Genomic DNA, 19451 nt, shown 5'->3' with positions numbered 1-19451 from the left:
AAGATCGAGTAATTCTAATTGAGCCCAAAGTTTTACGAATTGGGCTCAAGTCCAAAAACATATTATTTAGAATTTTCGTTTGGGTAATACTTAAAATTTCGATGAAAATAAAATGGAACACTAATTGTTAATCGATTAAAAATGTGTCTATATATATGTAACTACTATATAAATTAATCAGCCTAAAATTAAAAATCTTTGTTATTAATATTTTATGAATAAATTGAGAAAATATTACGGAACTGAACAAAATAATCAAATAAATTGAACCGGACACAAAAATCAAATTAATTTTTCGAAAACCAGATGAAAAATCCATAAATCAATTGAAAAATCAAGCTAAAACCATGATTTAAACCAAACCAGACTCGAATCGACCCAAACCCCATCCACCAACTAGAAAATTCTAGAAAAAAAAAAAAAAAAAAAAAAAAAAGAAGAAAGAAAAGAGAAACGAGAAGAGAGACTCAGTGGTCTCTCTCTCGCTCTTCTCTCTCAACAAACCCCCCCTCCCCTTTTCTTCTCGTTCTCCGACCACCGGCCGCCAAATCCGGCAAATAGATACTCTAAAAATATCTACTCGTCGCAAGGAGTTTGATTTAAACTTTGGTTTGCACGATTTGAGCCCGGATTGAGAGAAATCTCGACCGAAACGTTTAGCACCGTTGCAGCAACTTCTCCGGCGATTTCCCATCGTTTCCGATGACGTGAGGCGTCGAGGTAGGTGTTGATCGACTCCTCTCTTCTTCCTCTTTCATTTGGTAGGCTCCTCGTCGACTGTAATAGCCGGAATCAAAAAACCCAAAATGGGTATCACCGAACCTTTCCGGTCAATTTCCGGCCAAATAGTTCACACCCACCTTGATTTGAATACATATTAATGATCCTCTCATCGAAACGAATAAAATGATGTATCGTTTGTCAATTTTGGTGAAGGTTAAATTTTCCGGCCACCGTGCACGGCGGCGACAGCGGTGGTCCGGCGACGCTCCGGCGAGACTCCGGCGAAGACCCCGCGAGGCAGAATGATCTCCTCTTCGCGCGGATCACGGACATAAAATCTGATTTTCAATCGGTACACTCTAAAGCTTAATTCGCAATTTTTGAATAAATCCCGAATTAATTAATTAATTAACTTAATTAAGTATTTAAGTAAATTAAATTAAATTAAATTAAATATTGTTAAATATATTTCATGAAAATTAATTATAACTATAAGGTTGGTACTAAAATATATATTCCTAGCTAATAATAACTTTTAGGAATTTTATTAACAAATAAATAGTTATAGAACAATTAATTTTAATGGGCTATGTGAATTAAGTGACCGAATAAATGACGGTTATGGCGGACGAGATTAGTGGATATGAATTTGCCCGATGGATGGGCTGTGCGTGTGGATTTGTGAAAATTTGATAAATTGGGTAGTACAGTTTATAGAGGAAATGCTGCCGAAATTTCGGCGAACACTTAGTAAAGAAATTCGTAATAGATAATACGACTACAATGATTATCGATTGTGATATTATATTATCAATCGTATTATTACTATTAATAATATTATTATGATTAATATTCGTATTCTTCTTAGCGTTATTATAAAATATTACTTAACGGATAACTAAACGTTTTATTTAAAGGCGATAAATTAGAATAAATAAATAAATAAGGAAACCCAATATATATCTTAACAAGTGAATTAAATGACTGGAAACCAAAACTAATAAATGAATATGAAAAAGAATCTTTCAAATTAAACTTCTTACTTAGAATTTTATTGTTTATTTTAGAGGTTTATAAAATTCTGAAATGCGAGGACAAAGGCTGGAAGCATGTGGCTAGAAAGGCAGTCCCCTTAGAGGACAATAAAGAACTGTGAGTAGTGTTAGATAATTCGCCTCATCCGCCTGCATGCATGCATTCACGGCTAAATGTTATCATGCATTATTTTATTGAAGTGCCATATTATGATGCACTATTTGTTGATAGTAAAAATTGTTTGATTACTTGTGCTATGAATACACTGTGCCTTGTTTGTGTGGAATTGGGATGACGTGGACCACCATGGGTTTGTGAGGACGGTCTGTGATATGGATCCTGAATATGATATGATATTGACCGTCGGCCGGGAAAATGGGAGATCGGCGCCCCCGTGTGCACCTGATGATATGGGTTATATAGATCCACAGGGTGGCCTCTTGTTGTTGCGCACCTGATAATCTAGATTTGATTGTAGCCCGCAGGGTGGCCTCCTGTTGTGAGCACTTGATGATCTAGATTGGATGGAGACCACCGGGTTGCCTCCTGTTGGTATGGAAAAGAAAAGAGAGAGAATGGAAAAACAATGAGAGGACTGGTCAGTGAGGATTAGACCAGTTGGCCGTATGGGGGATCGGCTCCCTGGTGCACATGTATGAGAGGGCGAGCCATGTGTGAGGACGGCTCGTTGGGGTTTCAGGTGGTGCCACTGACTAATTTCCACGTGATGTGCTTATATGAAGGTGATAATAATTGTGATTGTTGTTGTATTGCCATTTGTGTGACAAACTGCATGATCATATAACTAAATGGGTGACCACATTAAAATATTTTAGCATTTGCACGATTGTGTGGGGTGAGAGAGTTATCTAATCCTGCTCACTGAGTTTAGTACTCACCCCCCTTCCAACCTCCCCAGGTAATAGATGGAAAGAAGAATCTTGGAGTCCAAACGAACGAACGAGATGTGGATCGATAAGAGTAATAATTATTGAATATGTAAATGCAAAGGGTAGCGAATTATGGAGTAGAGTTCCGCAATTGTATTCCAACTGGGTTGTAAATGAACAAATAGAGTATAGACATTTATTATTTGGATTGTACTTTGGATATAATCATGAAATAAATTATTAGGCCTGAATCCACAATTGTGAGTAGAATGCGAGTTTTAAATAGTACAGGCTTACTACGGGCTTCGGGGGCCTTAAGCCTATCCAGGTCCTAGTGCCGGTCCGGCCCATGGAAATGGGTCGTGACATTATCAAATAATATAGATTAAAGAACTAATTATGATTAGGCATGGATCCAGAAGTTTGTATTAGTGGAGGAAAATATACGATTTGTTCATAGGAAGTAAGAGTGTGTTGACTTGGAAAACTGGGATAGTTTCTTAAAAAAGTTTTTAAAAAAAAACTGAAACTATATAATTGTATTGAAATCGGTTAGTTTTTTATTTGAAAAATTAGAAAATAATTTTACAATTTTTAAAAAATTAACAAAGGTTTGGAATGATATTTCACTAATCACATTTTCTTTTATTAAAAAAAAAAAACACATTTTCCAATTGCTTTCCATTTATAAAAAATGAAATTTTCATAATTAAATTATAATATCTAAATAATTTTTTCTATAAAAAAATAAAAATGCTTAAATAAAATAAAAAATTATATGATGTTTTAATATATATTAATTTTATTATTAAAAATATATTATATTTTTTATTTTTTAAAAATTACAAAAATGATAAAAATTGATGTTATAATTATAAATAATCAATAATAAGAATTCAAAAATTTTTAAGAAATTTCTCAATTTAAAAGTATTTTATTTCTTTTAATTATAAAGGTTATGAATAAAGTTTATGAAGTTTTTAAGTTAAAATATATTTTTTCATTATTACCGGTGAACGCATTTTTCATTTTTCTATTTTTTATTTTCTAATTTTCATTTTAAGAAAATTATTTTTTTAGAAAATAGAAAATAGAAAATTATTTTTTACAAGTAAACACATCCTAACAGTGTTCTCAAACCACCCAAATTCAACCAAACATATTCAAATTGAATTAAAATCTTAATTTTCAAAATTGATGATTTAGTTTGATTTGTAAAATTTAAAAACTGTCACATTGATTTTTTTTTTTATGATTTGAGATTAAAACCATCAAATCAAACTAAAAATTTAAACAGTGTTGAATAAGTAATTAAATAATTTCCACAATATTTTTTATGATATTACTTATTTTAAATAATTAAAAAAAAAAAAAAAAAAAAAAAAGAGCAAAGTCAGAGAGTCTGTTCTTGCAAATGGATGCAACTGTACAAAGCGGTGACCACAGACATACACTTTTATTCCTTTATTATAGTAATGTGTTAACGCGTTCTCTTTTGCTACTTTTTATTACTATTATCTCAAAAATCACACGCAAGTGGGCCCCTTTTCCCCTCTCCTCCACGTGCAATAATGCTTTTCTATTGTATCCAATTCACAGTCCCTTCCTTGTCTGTACGGTTCCTAAGAATTTTTGGGATCCTAAAATTAAAATTAATGTTAGGTTTGTTATGGTATGCACATGCAAATTAATATTATTTATTATTATGTGTCCCAAATAATATAAATTAATCATAATGTTATATTGTTATTATTGGGTTAGCAGCCATATTGCATAATGAAAATTGTTTGCACTCAAATCAGTCTTTTCTTATAATATTTTTTACAATTTAACATAGGTTTTATTAATTTTTTATTTTAATATTTCAATTCCTTATTTTATTAATCAAGTGTTTGAATATTTTCTAAGTATTAATAGAATTAGGAAGTAAGTTTAATTATTATAATGAAAATATAATTATTACTGACTTTTTATTATGTCATTATCCTTTTTTGCTAGCGTATATATTTCTCTACATTCATACGTTTATGTATTGTAGATAGATAAAAAGCAATACGTAGGGAGAAAAAATATATACATTCATACATTTGTAAAATTTAAAGGAGAAAAATTCAAGTTCGAAAATTTTAGGGAGGCAAACAAAAATATTTTTAAAATATATATAAGATTTAGAGAAAGAATTGAATTTTGAAAAGTTTGAACCGATAGCCACTTCAAGATATAACATGGATCTATTCCTATATTTTTGTAATTTAATATTCCTTCCGTCCATTAATAAGCGTCACATTTGCATTTTTTTGGTCTCTTAAGAAACTAATAATTTCTCTAATTTATAACAAATTATTGAGTAAATTTACTATATTATCTTTATTTGTAATAAATTAATGTGATTTTTGAGCAGAATAGTAATCGATGTTCCTTATATATAAAGGGTAAACATGAAAAATTTCTTTATTATTTGTTAAAATCAATAGATGTGACTTATGTGTGGATATGATATTTTTGCAAATGTGACATTTATTTGTGGACCGACATAATATATTTGAATTAATTTTGGCTCTTACAAATAAAATAAGGATTATCAATTAAATTCCCCAAAATCTATAATTAATGCTAATCATTTGTCTATAAAACATTACTCATAATAAAATGGCGTTGAAATTTGAGTTTTGCTTGTTTATCAATTTAAGCACATAATTAATTACATCAAGTGGTGAATTATTATTATTATTTTATTATGAAGAGGGCATCAAAAATAATAATATTTATTTTATAGGAAGACAAACTTTCATATTACAAGGGGTATACTTAACTTGCCTTCCAACTTTTCACTAATCATTATATGTGTCTCTAAGAACTTTCATTTAAAAAAACATATGTTAAAATGCCAACATGAGATGATAGAAGCTAACAAGAAACCTCTTATACAAGAGAGAGAGAGAGGCAACCAAAAAAGGACACATACCCTCTCCATGTGGGTCTGATTTGGAGACAAAGCAAGAAAAGGAGGGGTCTTACAAACAATTCACATGGGGGGAAAGAAGACATGATTCTAACAGTGTTTCCTTCCTTTCACAGCTCATCATCCTCCCTATATAAAATCCTCCACATCTTCCACTAATGCCACCTTATGCCCTTTATATTATTTTATGTTATATGTCCTTAAAAGATAAATATCTCTCATGTTATATTACGCTCCCATATAATTATATTTCATTACGAGTCTGTCCGATAAAATTAGTTGTTTTGGTAGCTTTTAATTATTTTAGTAGCATTGAGTAGAGTAGCTTTTCATACAATACTAAAAAGCTAAAGTTAACATTTTATAAAAATGATACATTTAACCTCTAAAAGTTAGTTTCAATACTATGTTACGGAACATTAAAAAAAATAGTAAAAATTACTTAAAACTATTGCCGAACACAATCTACATTTTTTTATTATTGTTTTTGATCTTATAACTATGTATGGCAGTAACGAATCGGGTTGAAACTTTACTCTTAAATTTTTCTAATGAATAAAATAAATTTTTTGCAAGTTGAGTCTCTAATAGCTTAAATGCTAATTAATTCATTTATAATTTTACTTATAATCTAATACTCAATTATATATATATATATATATATATATATATATTTTTTTTTTTAAAGACGTTTATTTTTATATATGGGTAGAAAATAAGAAAATCAAATTCTGATTATCATTTCTTAAAATCTATGATATATATGTAGAAAATTATTTAATTTCCTTTTGTTTATTTGATGACACTAAACTACTAAAACAAACTTTAACTTGATTACTCTCTCTCTCCCTTTCTCCATTAAAATTTTCTTACTTTTTCTCCATTTAAATGCAAAATCAAGCATGTAGATATGGAGATAGGTTGAATATTGTCTTTTGTGACAGTCACTCTTTATATTTTTAGTTTTGTTGCAAGTTTTTATGTTTTTTTATTAAATAAATTATATATCTATGTGATTTATCTCCATCTTGTGTAGAGTTTATGATCTCTCCATTTTAGTGGAGTATTTGTTTGGTTTTATTTGGACATGTGTGCAATTTTTGGAGAATTTTTCAACTACACGATGATCTTTATCTTTTGAATTAAATCTGATAGTACAGCATATTTCTGCATCGGATCAAATCCTTTGTGTTCATTGTAAGCAACTATTTCATGAATAATTAGGTCACATATATAAAATTTATGGAGTTTATCTAATTAACTACTTTTAAAGATCTATTAGTTTTTTCAAGTTCATCTTCCAATTATTTTCATTAGGATTTCTTATTAGATCAAAGAATAATAATTTTTAATCTATGTTTGATGTTCAGAAGAGGAGCCATGTCCTCTCTATATTATTTTTATTGATTTAAAGTTTTTAATAAAATCGTAATATATTATATTAAAAAATTTTTTAACTTGATTAAATTTCAGTTGTAATTTATTTTTCCTAATTAAATTATAAATATCTAATTTTGAAGTGAATAAGAGAGGATTGTGGAATAGGTGACAACTAATATAATGGTTCTAAATTAAAAAAATGCTACCCTTTAAAATTCAAAAGTGGAGCATCAATACCATTTGTCAAATTAGAAATTCTCAAATTTTGAGCTACACAAGTAATTTTGAACTCAACCAAATTATTTGAGTGTGTATATATATATATATACCCAAAAAAAAAAATTAAACCATAAAAAAAAATAATATCCAACTAATTAGATGAATTGAATTATATCGATTTAGTTTAATTCGTGAAAATATTTATTATATATAAAAATTTATTAATCAAGTTTTATACTTGATTTTTTTATGGATCAAACTGAAATGATATATAATAAATAAGTCATTTGAATGGATTCAAAATTTGTCATTTGAATAAAAGAAAATTATATATATATATATATATATATATATATATATATATATATATATATATATATTTTAAATTACAAAATATGCCCTATATATATAGGGAATTAATATTGTTGAAGGGCAAGCCAGGGCTAAATACATATATAGAAAAAGAACTTTTGAACCCATACATACAAATTTAGGGCAATTTGAAGTGCCTTAAATTAGAAAATATGCCCTATCTTAGGGAATAAATATTGAATTAAAAAAATAATATAAAAAAAATATAGTGTAGTGTATGAGTTGATGCCAAGAAGAGGGGTCACATCTGCACGTGGTGGCTGATTCCTCCAGTTATTAGAGAAGTACTCACACAAATGCTCGGAGACTTTTCCTAGTAAAAACCGTTGAGTCCCTAAAAATCCCAGCTGTTGCTAGCTGTTCCTAATCCAACCCCATGTGACCCACCACCCCCAGCACCTCTGGGCCTTAATAAATAAATAATAATAATAACTATAACTGAAAAAAAAAAAAAAGTTATTTGAAATTGAATTTAAAATTATTTTTTATTGGATTAGACTTGTTTAAACTTAGACTTATGAACTGGCTGATGGATTAAATTCATAAAAATAGAAATTTTTTAAATATTATTTTCACTTTTTTTTTTGTTCCCGGGTATGATCATTTCAATAAAAACGTATTTTTCATTGGTTTTAATCAATGAGTAGGTTCATACATATTATAAAAATAAATGAATTATTTATTATTTATTATTTATTAAATTATTTTAAGAAAATTATAATTTAAAAAAATTAGCATTTTCTAAATTATAATCTATTAAAAACCTTGATGTAGTTTGCCAAACACAAAATCAAATGAGCAACTAATTTAATAATGAATATATATTCAACTAAAAAAAACTTCAAATAATCTCTCTGATATTATATTTGATAAGCCGTAATAAAATTTAATACGTAAAAGTATAATTTCTAATGTAATCATAGTATCCTACACTAAAAACGCTTTTCATTGCATTATACATTAAAAAAAAAAAAAGATTTAAGCTAACACATTTTTCATATATATATATGAAAATAATTGAATTTTAATTCCTCTTTCTCAATGCTGAAAAAGAAACAAAAACAGAAAAAACCCATAAATAATATTAACAAAAGACATTAATTAAAACAGAAAAAGCAAGACATGAAACTAACATCATGATGTTGCTTGGTTGCTGCTGTACTAACTGCTTCTCTTATAACTCCTTCATATCTTATACCTAGGAGTGTTTTTAAAACTCTCCAAGACTTTCTCTTTCTCATTTAGGTTGTCTGGTTCTTTTTCTTTGTTACTTATTAGTTTCAACTCCTCCCTCTTCTTATTAGTTTCTCTTTCTCATAACTATAACTATAACTATAACTATATCCATAACCCATAATTAGGTAGACAAAAAGAAGAGTCATCAGTTCCCTTAATATCTCCAACTGAGTGTTTCTAGGAGCCCAAGATTTGCTAAATCATTAGATTTCTAATTTCTTTCTTACCAATAACCTTATTTTGGGTTTTGGATTTTCATTTTACAAAAAAGGAGAAAGAAAGAAAAAGATTTGATGGCTCAGTTACCTCCCAAAATACCTACAATGACTCCAAATTGGCTTCCTTTTCCTCATCAACCAATTTCAAATGATAACTTTTTTACCAATACTGCCATTGCGGCCACCGCCACCGCCACCGCTGTAGTTGAGAATTATCAATCCAAGAGGTTTGATGAATTCTTGGACTTCACGTCTTCCAGACGTGGAGTTCACCGCCGGTCGATAAGCGATTCAATTACATTTCTTGAGACAAGCAGCGCCACCCAATCTGCGGAAGAATGCAACAATAGCGGCAACAATAATAATAATTCTTCGAATGCCTTCATTTCCGGGAATCTTGGATTTGACAAGTTAGATGATGACGAGCAGCTTATGTCAATGTTCTTTGACGACATGTCGTTGTCATTGCCGCCATCTACATCAAACCCGTCGACCCCGTCGGATCAGAACAGCAATAACGATGAGAAAACAATGGCGGCATCAGATCAACGACAACAACAACAACTGCAATCTCATCAGCAACAGGAGCAACAGAAAGCCAAGAACGAACCTGGAGAGGAGGAAAGCTCAATATGCAATCAAGAAACAACACAGCAGCCTACCATTATCGATCCAAAGAGAGTTAAAAGGTAATTAACTAAGAATTGCTTTATTTCTACGGAATATAAGATTAAAACCCACGTAGTAAAATGTCTTAAAACTTGATAATTATTGTTTATTTAAGGTTGCATGTCGATAGATAACTAAAATAATGCAGTATATATAATTTAAAACGACATTAGCATTAGCAAGTTTTGGATTTATATAGAAAATACTTAACAGTTGCTAATTGAGATTAATGTTACCAATCAGAATATTAGCAAATCGTCAATCTGCACAAAGGTCAAGAGTGAGAAAGTTACAATACATTTCAGAGCTTGAACGTAGCGTCACAACGTTGCAGGTAGTTCTTAATTTTTTATATTACAAGATAAATAAATATAATTAATTCACAATTTCGAGTATTAAGGTAGTTAAATCTGTTTTTTTGTTGGTTTTATGAAAAATAAAGACGGAAGTATCAGCATTGTCTCCAAGAGTTGCATTTTTGGATCATCAAAGGTTGATTCTCAATGTTGATAATAGTGCTTTAAAGCAAAGGATTGCTGCCTTAGCTCAAGACAAGATTTTCAAAGATGGTAAGAGATATATTATTCATTATTGCAAATTTATTATTTTTTTTTTTTTGGTAAACCACCCAGTATCCGGTACAGCCGACTAATTGGGATTCGGATAATGCAGGATAACCCTCCCAACCCAGTGTGACTCGATTCACTTTTATTTATTTATTTATTTATTATTTTAATTTGTTTTTGCTTAGCACTCTTGCATGTATGATGAATAATCTCTTTAGGCTCAATCTTATAAGAAATAAGAATTAGGGTTTGGCTAATATAAACTGGATCTTATACTAGAATGAACTATAGGTACAATTTTAAATTTTTCTAAAAAAAACCAAAATTATTAATATCACTAGACTTTATATATTTTTTCTAATTTAATTCAATCAATATTTACTAAATAAATTTAAACTCAGAAATCACGCAATCTTCTAATAAACACTTGGTAACTAGATAGAATGCATTCTTTGTTAAAGCAATATTTGATATTAACGTGGAATGTAGCACAGAAAATAAGGAATTGATCTATATTTCCTTTTCTTTTAGAATTATAGGTCTGAACTGACTATATTAAATTAAATTTATTTTTAGATTTTATATATTAATTTCTGAAAAAAAATTGGCAGCTCATCAAGAGGCACTGAAGAAAGAGATAGAGAGACTAAGGCAAGTGTATCATCAACAAAATCTTAAGAAGATGAACAACAATGAAAACATGCAATGTACGGACAAGGAGCAGCTTCTCATGAGTTGAGAGAGAGAGAGAGACACAGAAAAGAAAAAAACATGAAAAATGAAAAAAAAAAAAAGAAGAAATTAATTAATGTTTAATAGTGTAGGGGATATGGTATGTGTGTGCATTTCTGGTGCTAACCTGGGCTTTCACGTGATGTGTTTCTTTTGGAGTGGGGCCCTCTGACAAACCTTTATGACAGAAACACGTGGACTGCTAAGATAGAGTGGTGGTGGTGATTACATTTTTTTTTAATTAAATTTTGGAGTGGGGGTTTATTGGTTTTACCATTATTGGGTTGGCTTGGATATTTTCTTCATCTAATTATTATTTTTTTAATATTAAAAATGACTTATTTTTCAGATTTTATTTTATTTTGTCCAGCAATAGATGATAGTTGTTTGGGAGTGGGGATGGGGTTGTATTCGACAACATGAAAAGGGCATGTTGTCTGGGGTAAGCAAATGTTGATGCTCTGATGGGTTTATGTTCTTTTTTTCTTTTTCTTTTTCTATTTTTTTTAATTTGTTGAGCCCAATAATGTTTTTATGCCTTCTATTTTTTATTTTAATTCTTTTGGGAAATTGTAAAAAGATTTGGAATGTTTTCGGGATTCAAATTCATTTAAATTTAATAATATTATTATTCATTGCATCTAAAAATTACAATCAGTGGAGAACATGTCATGTTTTTAGTAATGATATATATATATATATATATATATATATATATATATATATATATATATATATATATATATTTGAATTGGGCTATCAAACTGTGCTCACTCCTCAAAAATTAGCTTAAAAAAAATAAAAATTACCTAAATTTTATATTTTGAATAAAGATTTAATCCCCGTGCTAACGCGGGATAACAGGAATAAAATCGATCTCAAATTGATTTATTATAGTCAAGCATAAAATTACCTTTCTGTACAACGTGAAAGACAAGAGAAAGTGTTGAAAAATTAATACTCTAAAGTTCATGGGTCCAAGGCTAGGATTTTCATATTCCAATTCCATGTTGTCTCTATCTTGGCTTGCTTTGATGGAGAAACACTACCATTTTCTGCAATAGCTTTCCAGTTTCAGGTACTTTCAATAAAGCTCCATTGATGCTTGCCAGTAATGAAGATCCTCGGAAAAATGTCCGAACATCAAACCATCAAAATTAATTTAGTTAGTTTTTCTCCTTAGATTTTACATTTTACAATATTGGTTTTATTTTTCATTTATTTTTTTATAATTTAATTCCTGTGATGAATAGTTGATAGAGTATTGGTTCAATTTTGACAAAGTGACTTATGACTAAATCAATGAAATTAAATATTTTTTTAAAAATTATTTCTATTTTATCTTTTGTTTTTTAAGTATATGGTCATGAATATCATTATTTTAATAAAAATTTATATTTTTATTAATTTGATTTATAGATGGTTCATGAATCCAATATAGGTAAGTTTTTCCGATTCAACATATTCATTTAATAGCCTGTAATACCTCAATCTTGTTGGACCATAATCTAAAACATCCACTAAATATATATATATATATATATATATTTTTACAAGAACTTTGCCAAACTGTCTGTTTCGAACCTGACTAACTTCGAATCAAGACTAGTCCGAACTTGAACATTTCTAGCATTTATTTTTATTTTTATTTTTATTTTTATTTTTGTTGGAAATCGTAGAATCACCGCCAGAATCGGCTGACTCCAGCAGATTTCCACTGGTTCCAATTCTATACTTAGGAACTAATACAACCTATGAATCACCGAATTCAATCGAATTCTCTCAAACCAATTTGGTCCGACCTCAAATTTTAAATTGGACCATGACTAGTCCTGATTTAGATCTTAGCTGTATTCAGTGATGGAGCCATGATTTTGTCAAGGGATGACGAAATAGAATATTTAATTTCTCGTTTAACAGTCGGTTTGATTAGAAAACAACATACTAAATATAACGTTAAGCATGAGTATTTATTTTTTATTACACAAAAAGATATTCAACTATAATTATTGAAATAATTAATATAATGAATTTATTATTTTTATTTCACAAGAATATTAACCTGTTTAAAATAGTATCTTTATTTATAAGTCTCACCAAATTATTAAAATTAATTATATATATTGGATATTTAAAACAAATGATTCATACAGCTGATCTCAATTAGTTTAGGACTAAAGTATGATTGTTGTTACTGTACATATTGTTTTTAATAACTGAATTTTACATGGTTGATTTGCTTTCATTTTCTAATCATTTTTATATCATGATTTTCACATGAAAATACTTTGTGGATGAATGTTAATCTTCATGCAATTGCCTTTTAATTGATACTCAATCTGCTTATAATTTTTATTTGGGTAAACAAAATATGTTAGAGAGAAGGTACCATTAAAATGTTGAAGCCAACCAAATTTAGATGCATATTATTTCAGTAAATATGCTAATTATGTGAAATATTATTAAAATATTGAAGGAAACTAAAATTTTCTTTCAAAATTAAAAATATGGAGAATATTAACTTTCAATATTTAGAATTTGAGAGTTATCATATATACATCAAAATTGCAATTCATTCTTATGCCAGAGAGAGTCATGTTTTGTTGGATCCTCGATTAGGGATTGTGTCCTGGTTTGACCATAATTTGTGTGGGGTAGCACATACTAGAATGTGTTTGTAAGTTTCTTCTTTGAGCTTTACTCTCAATCTTACTAAAAAAAAAAAGAATTATAATTCATTTTTCTTATCGTAAAGAGAGATTTAATTGATAGTGTATATTCTCAATGAGATGTATAGGAAATATAGGAAATATAGATTTAATTCATATTTCTAATACCATCACTACCAAAAAAAAATTATATTCCAGCTATATTATCAATGGTTGAACAAAAAAAATTTTCTTTTTGTATAGCTTCATGTCTCATTTGATAATGGCACATTATACAGTCTACTACCATCGCTGCTGCCATCGAGTAAAATTCCTTTGGTCATGGATTAATGTCAATTTTGTATAACAACATGTATACTCATAAATCATTGTAGTCTCTTCAACATTTTTTGCAATGTTAAATGTCCCTAACCATATTCTCACTCCATAGACTGGCAATTGCAAAAATCTTGTGTGTTTTTACTCTCTGTGTTATTTATTAAGCCCCAAATTTTATATGGGATTCAAATGACTAATCTTTTTATTTTTTTTAAATATTTTTTTATCTTTATTATTATCGTCACTTTTTTTTTTTTAGTATTATGGAAGGAGATTCAAATTCAGATTTATTGCGAGTTCGTATATGCACTTGCTATATTTGGTGTGCATTATCTCATTTTTTGTTTGTTTGTTACTTGTGTAGAATTTAAATCCATACCATGGAAATAAGGGAAATAATTGATTTTGATAGAAACCTTAATAAAATTTAACATATCCTAAAATAATTTTAGTTATAATTAAATAAAAAATTAAATTTTATTAGTTGATTGGATATAATTTATTAAAATTATTTTTTAAAATAAATAAATCTAGATAATTAAGTATTTCAAAATTTTAAATTTTATCTTTTAAATTTTATTTTTTAATATATATATATATGATAATGAAACATTTGAAAAAAATTTTTTTATATATTTTTAAAATTTATTTTTTCAATATTTGATTTTAATTTTTTAAAAGCTTTTATCTAGGAGAGAGATAAAAAAAGAAAATATATACTCTCTCCATCCCATTTTGTTTGGTTGTTTTTTCTTTTTTGAATGTCTCAAAATGTTTGCAAGTTTTCTAAATTTGTACATTTAAATAATTGCTTTTCTCTTAATAATATTTATGATTTTTCATTGAATGAATGACTTTTATTAACATCTTAGTGAGTTAAACATGAAAAATGGTAAATAATTTTTGTTGACTAAATCCTTAATATGCGTATTTTGTCAAACCATGCAAAAAAAAAAAAAAATGGGACGGAGGAAATATTTTTTATTAATATATATTTTTTTTATGTTTGTATAATTTGATTGGATATATATTTTTTAAAAATAAATTTTCAAATAGAATTTATGATTACGCTTTTTAAAATTTTTAAAATTTTTTCTTTTTAAAGTTCATTTTTAAACAAAATGAACATATGTGTGTATACGGGATGTCGAATAGCTTAAAGTTTTTTCAAAAATTGCCTAATGCATAATTTTCTCCTTGAACTTTTCTAAAATTGTCATTTGTGTCCCTCAACTTTGCAAGAGACCCTTTGTGCCCTTTAACTTGCTTTTTGTAGCTATTGTACCCCTGAGCAAAATGAAGATTTTGCGTGAAACGCACTTGCGTTGACGTGTAAAAAGCTGTTAATTTGTCATCAAGTTATCCGCCACGTTGGATTCCACATGTACAAGAACTAACGGGAAACAGAAAAAGAAAAAAATGAAAAATTAAAGGAAAATAACAGTCAAACTCACCCATAAACCAAAATCCCAAACTGAGAGTAAAATCTAAAAATCTCAGTGCCTCCATCTTCTTGAAATCTCTTTCTCTCACATTGCTTGTTCAAGTCCTTGCATTGCGTCTTTGTAGCTTGTTTTTGGTTGAAAAGCGAGGCGATATTGCGTACTGCTTCCTGTTACAGGTAAGTTCATTCTTCCCATTTTTTTATATGATTTAAGGTTTCTGTTGATTAGATTTTACTAGGTATATTGGATTTTTTTAACAATGTGTTTAGTTTGCAATTTGTAATGGTCAATATGTTGCGTTTGTCGTTATAGGAAAAGGAATAATTGTCAACTGGTTTTTTTTTTTTTATACATATATATATTTGGGGTAAAATATTGGGTTATTTAGAAAGTAGGTTTTGTAGCAAATTTTAGTTCTTTAGATAGCTATTTTTGTAAGACAATGCACATGAGACCTTATTTTAATATTTCTTTCTCCAGGATTCTGTAATGGCTGAGAAGAGAATACACTTGAGATGGAATCATGGTGGCATGTTTCAATTTGAGCCATAAATGAGGTATATTGGGGGCCATGTGACTATGGAACCCAATATGGACTCTAACTCGCTTTCATTAGGGAATTCCAAGCCACAACCAAGTCTTTTGGGTACAATAATGTGTTTAAGATATTTGCAAAGTCTATGATAGTAGGAGAGACAGAGGTCTTTAGTTGTTCATACAAGGATAGTGATGTGCTTCTTGAGTGTAGTGTCTTGAGTCATGGTGAAACCCTCCATTTGTATGTTGAGCATGATGTGGATGAGCAGAGGAGATAGAGTTTCGTGGACTTCTTGAGGTAGTTATTACAAATCCAGAAGGGGTAAATGTTGGTGGGGATGTTAATAAAGAAGCTGAGTTAGACAATGTGGGTGTGGGCAATGATATTAATGATAATGTGGTGGAGATAATAAATGCTTCAAGTAGTGAAAATGTTAGATTAGATGGGATTGAGGATGAGGCAGGGTATGTAATAGAGGAAGAACATGAGTCAAACAGTGAAGATAGTTATGAGAGTGAGTACCTAGAGGAAGTGAAGCTTCATTTGACGAAGATTCTGAAGGTGAGGATGAAGAAGCAGAAGATCCAAGTGATAATGATGAGGAGTTAAGGCAAGCTAGACAAAGTGTAAGGGCTTACAAGAGAAGAGTTAGGGGTCCTAGACAAGAGGATTGTGCAAATTTGGCTCTAGGGGAAGTAGGTGCAGACTTTGGGTTTAGAGGGGAAGATCATATCAATGGTAGGTACAAGGAAAAATAGGTAACAATGAACCCTACTCAAATGATCTTGACCCAGACAGTAGAGAAGTGATTGATGATGAGTAGAATGTTTTCAATGTGGAGGTCAATTGTTGTGTTTTGTTTTTAAAGATGGAAACAATCAAATGTTTCCTATTGCCTAGGCTATTGTTGATATTGAAAACATAAGGAACTGGCTTTGGTTCATTTCCACTTTGAAGCAAGATTTGGATATCACCATAGGGAAGCGATGGGCAGTTGTGACAGACATGCAGAAGCTATGGGGCTTTTATGGTATTTATTTTACATTTTGGTTTTGTCTTTTACTAATAAATTCTTAACAATGCATAAATGTGGTTTTTCTTTTAACTGTGTGTGTGATATGGATTGGACAGAGCCATTAATTAGGAGTTACCTGATGTTGAGCACAGAATGTATGCAAGGTATATTTGGACAAACTGGGCAAAGAAGTGGAGGGATGAAGAGAGAAGGAAGAAGTTTTAGGAGGTGGTAAGGGCACCATTTGAAATGCTATTAAAAGAGAAGTTGAAAGATATGAGCAAACTTGGAACTAGTATTGTTGAGAATTTGTTGTATTATAATACCAATACTTGGTGTAGGGCACTCTTTAGGACTCAACTCAATGTGATGTGGTTGAAAACAACATGTCTGAGATATTTAATGGGTGGATTCTCAGTGCCAGACTGAAATCCATTATAACCATGTGTGAAGAGATTAAGCAACAGGTGATGGAGAGGAATGTGAGAATGAGAGAATTTGTAGAGACATGGATTTGTGATATCTCGCCTGTTGCAATGGAAAAATTAGAATTGCACAAGCTATTAGTTATGCATTATACACCAAAGTGGAATAGGGATATTGGATTTGAAATTGTAGAGGAGAATACCAACACACTGTGTGTTTGGGTAAAATGACATATAATTGCAAGTCATGGGAGCTTAAAGGCATTCTATATCAACATGCAATTTGTGCCATGAACCACATAAAGTTGAATCTAGAAGATTACATTGCCTAGTGGTATAGGAAGCAACATTTTTTTTATTGTTATACGGTTTTAGTGTGCAACCAATGCTAGGAATGAAGCTTTAGCCTGAGACCAATAATCCTGTTGTTCTACCACCAATCATTGAGAAAAAAAAAAAAAGAGCAGGGAGGAAAAAAGATAAACAGACGAAGGCACAAATATGAACCAAAAAAGAAAATTAGAAAGCTTTCAAAGAGAGGTGTTGTAATGACATGTATACTATGCAAGAATCTTGGACATACTAAAGGAGATGTCCACAAAAGGGAGAACTCCTGTAACATCCCTTCCCGGTCCACCCGTAAACCCGAATAAACCGAGTCGAGATGCTACAAACTGGTTGACTTATGTCCTGTTATGCTGAAATCACAATGTATATTGAATATAATAGCATGCTGATGCTGTTTATACTCATAATGTATTAATGTTTACAAGACATGATACTAGTTTACAAAATGGAATGGGCCCAACTGAGTGCCCTGTACATGCCATAAAAAGGAGAGACAAAAGGTACACATTAAAATGAGTAGCTACCCTGAAGAACGAGTCTTCTACAGATGAACTGCAGCAGTTGTAAGCTGACTCTCTACGGTCCAGACTCAAAACCTGCGAGTTAAACAGGTAACTCGCTGAGCAAATAAAGCTCAGTGGATATCTCAACATATAAAGAAACATAGAAGCACATACATGTATAAAAAGAATCATGTAAACACATATGGCACATATAAGCACACATATCATGATCTTTCTTTCTGTCATGCAATGTTAAGTCAAGATATCTGTATGGCTCCATAAGGTTATAGTGAAACCGAAGTGATAAGAAAAACTGTATGAAACTGGATGAATACTGTATGCTTGGCTGCTATGGCCCATATATAATCATATCCACTCAACGGCCTATAGCCGGAGTATCGAACTGTATGGGGCGCAGATCTGCTATCCCATGTCGCGACATAGCCTTATCTACATGGTTTCTACCTAACCTCAATGGAGCATAATGTTGAGATGTCAATAGTGTATGCTTGCATGTTGTTTTAATACATGTTCTCATGTTGTATTTTGGTGTTAAAATGATTGGAGGCATATAAGTTAAGCAAAGGAATACAATTGCATTGAAAATGAAGTCCAAAAGTGCATGAAAACACAAGTCGCGAGCGCCCCTTGCAAAGTCGCGAGCGCGAGAAGCACCAGATGAGAGTCAGTGAGTTAACGGCACAAGTCGCGAGCGCGCAGTGCAAAGTCGCGAGCGCGAGAAGTGCAAAATGAGAGACAGTGTGTTATCGGGCACAAGTCGCGAGCGCGCAGTTGAAAGTCGCGAGCGCGTAAAGTGCAAAATGAGAGTCAGTGAGTTATCGGGCACAAGTCGCGAGCTCGTCATGCAATTCGCGCGCGCGCGTCGCGTTTCCAACCTGCGCAGTCTGTACTCTTTTGATCATATCTCTCAATATAAAACTCCAATTTGGGGTGATTCAAAAACCCATGTAAAGCTAACACATAGAGGAACAAATAACTCTTCTATGACACTTCCTAATTCCATCATTAAATGGGGTCAAAATCAAGATGAAGTTACTAGTAAAATTTCCAGCAAAACCTGTTTCAGCATAAACTCACTATTTACTTCATTTATTCACTTCCTCCCCTGTTTTCTCACCATTACCAGTCCTACCACTCAACATGAAGCAATATATTGTCTCACTAGCA

General features: G+C 30.4%; 1 protein-coding gene and 1 long non-coding RNA gene across 2 annotated transcripts; both read left to right on the top strand.

Annotated features, from left to right (window-relative positions):
* Positions 1-442: 442 nt before the first annotated feature.
* On the top strand, positions 443-2918 carry LOC105635732 (uncharacterized). Its single transcript, XR_016321583.1, has 4 exons — positions 443-720; positions 937-1075; positions 1791-1875; positions 2678-2918. It is a non-coding gene; the product is annotated as an uncharacterized LOC105635732 (long non-coding RNA).
* Positions 2919-8713: 5795 nt separating this feature from the next.
* On the top strand, positions 8714-11357 carry LOC105635733 (basic leucine zipper 34). The gene is made up of 4 exons (XM_012218819.4): positions 8714-9724; positions 9948-10038; positions 10147-10273; positions 10882-11357. Exons 1-4 carry the CDS (start codon positions 9111-9113, stop codon positions 11007-11009), a joined length of 960 nt encoding a protein of 319 aa, XP_012074209.1. The 5' UTR covers positions 8714-9110; the 3' UTR covers positions 11010-11357.
* Positions 11358-19451: the final 8094 nt, after the last annotated feature.

This window comes from Jatropha curcas, chromosome 7 (assembly GCF_041381405.1).
Source record: "Jatropha curcas cultivar XTBG-Jc1 chromosome 7, XTBG_Jcur_1.0, whole genome shotgun sequence".
Lineage (NCBI taxonomy): Eukaryota > Viridiplantae > Streptophyta > Magnoliopsida > Malpighiales > Euphorbiaceae > Jatropha > Jatropha curcas.
The sequence above is the reverse complement of the archived record's forward strand: the minus strand, read 5'-3'. Positions and strand labels throughout refer to the sequence as shown.

Bases quoted from the DNA above. Each gene is read 5' to 3' on its own strand.
- LOC105635733 (XM_012218819.4), top strand. From the start codon at position 9,111: ATGGCTCAGTTACCTCCCAAAATACCTACAATGACTCCAAATTGGCTT. The intron at 9,725-9,947 runs GTAATTAACTAA...GTTACCAATCAG, and splicing joins GATCCAAAGAGAGTTAAAAG to AATATTAGCAAATCGTCAAT. The intron at 10,274-10,881 runs GTAAGAGATATA...AAAAATTGGCAG, and splicing joins AGACAAGATTTTCAAAGATG to CTCATCAAGAGGCACTGAAG.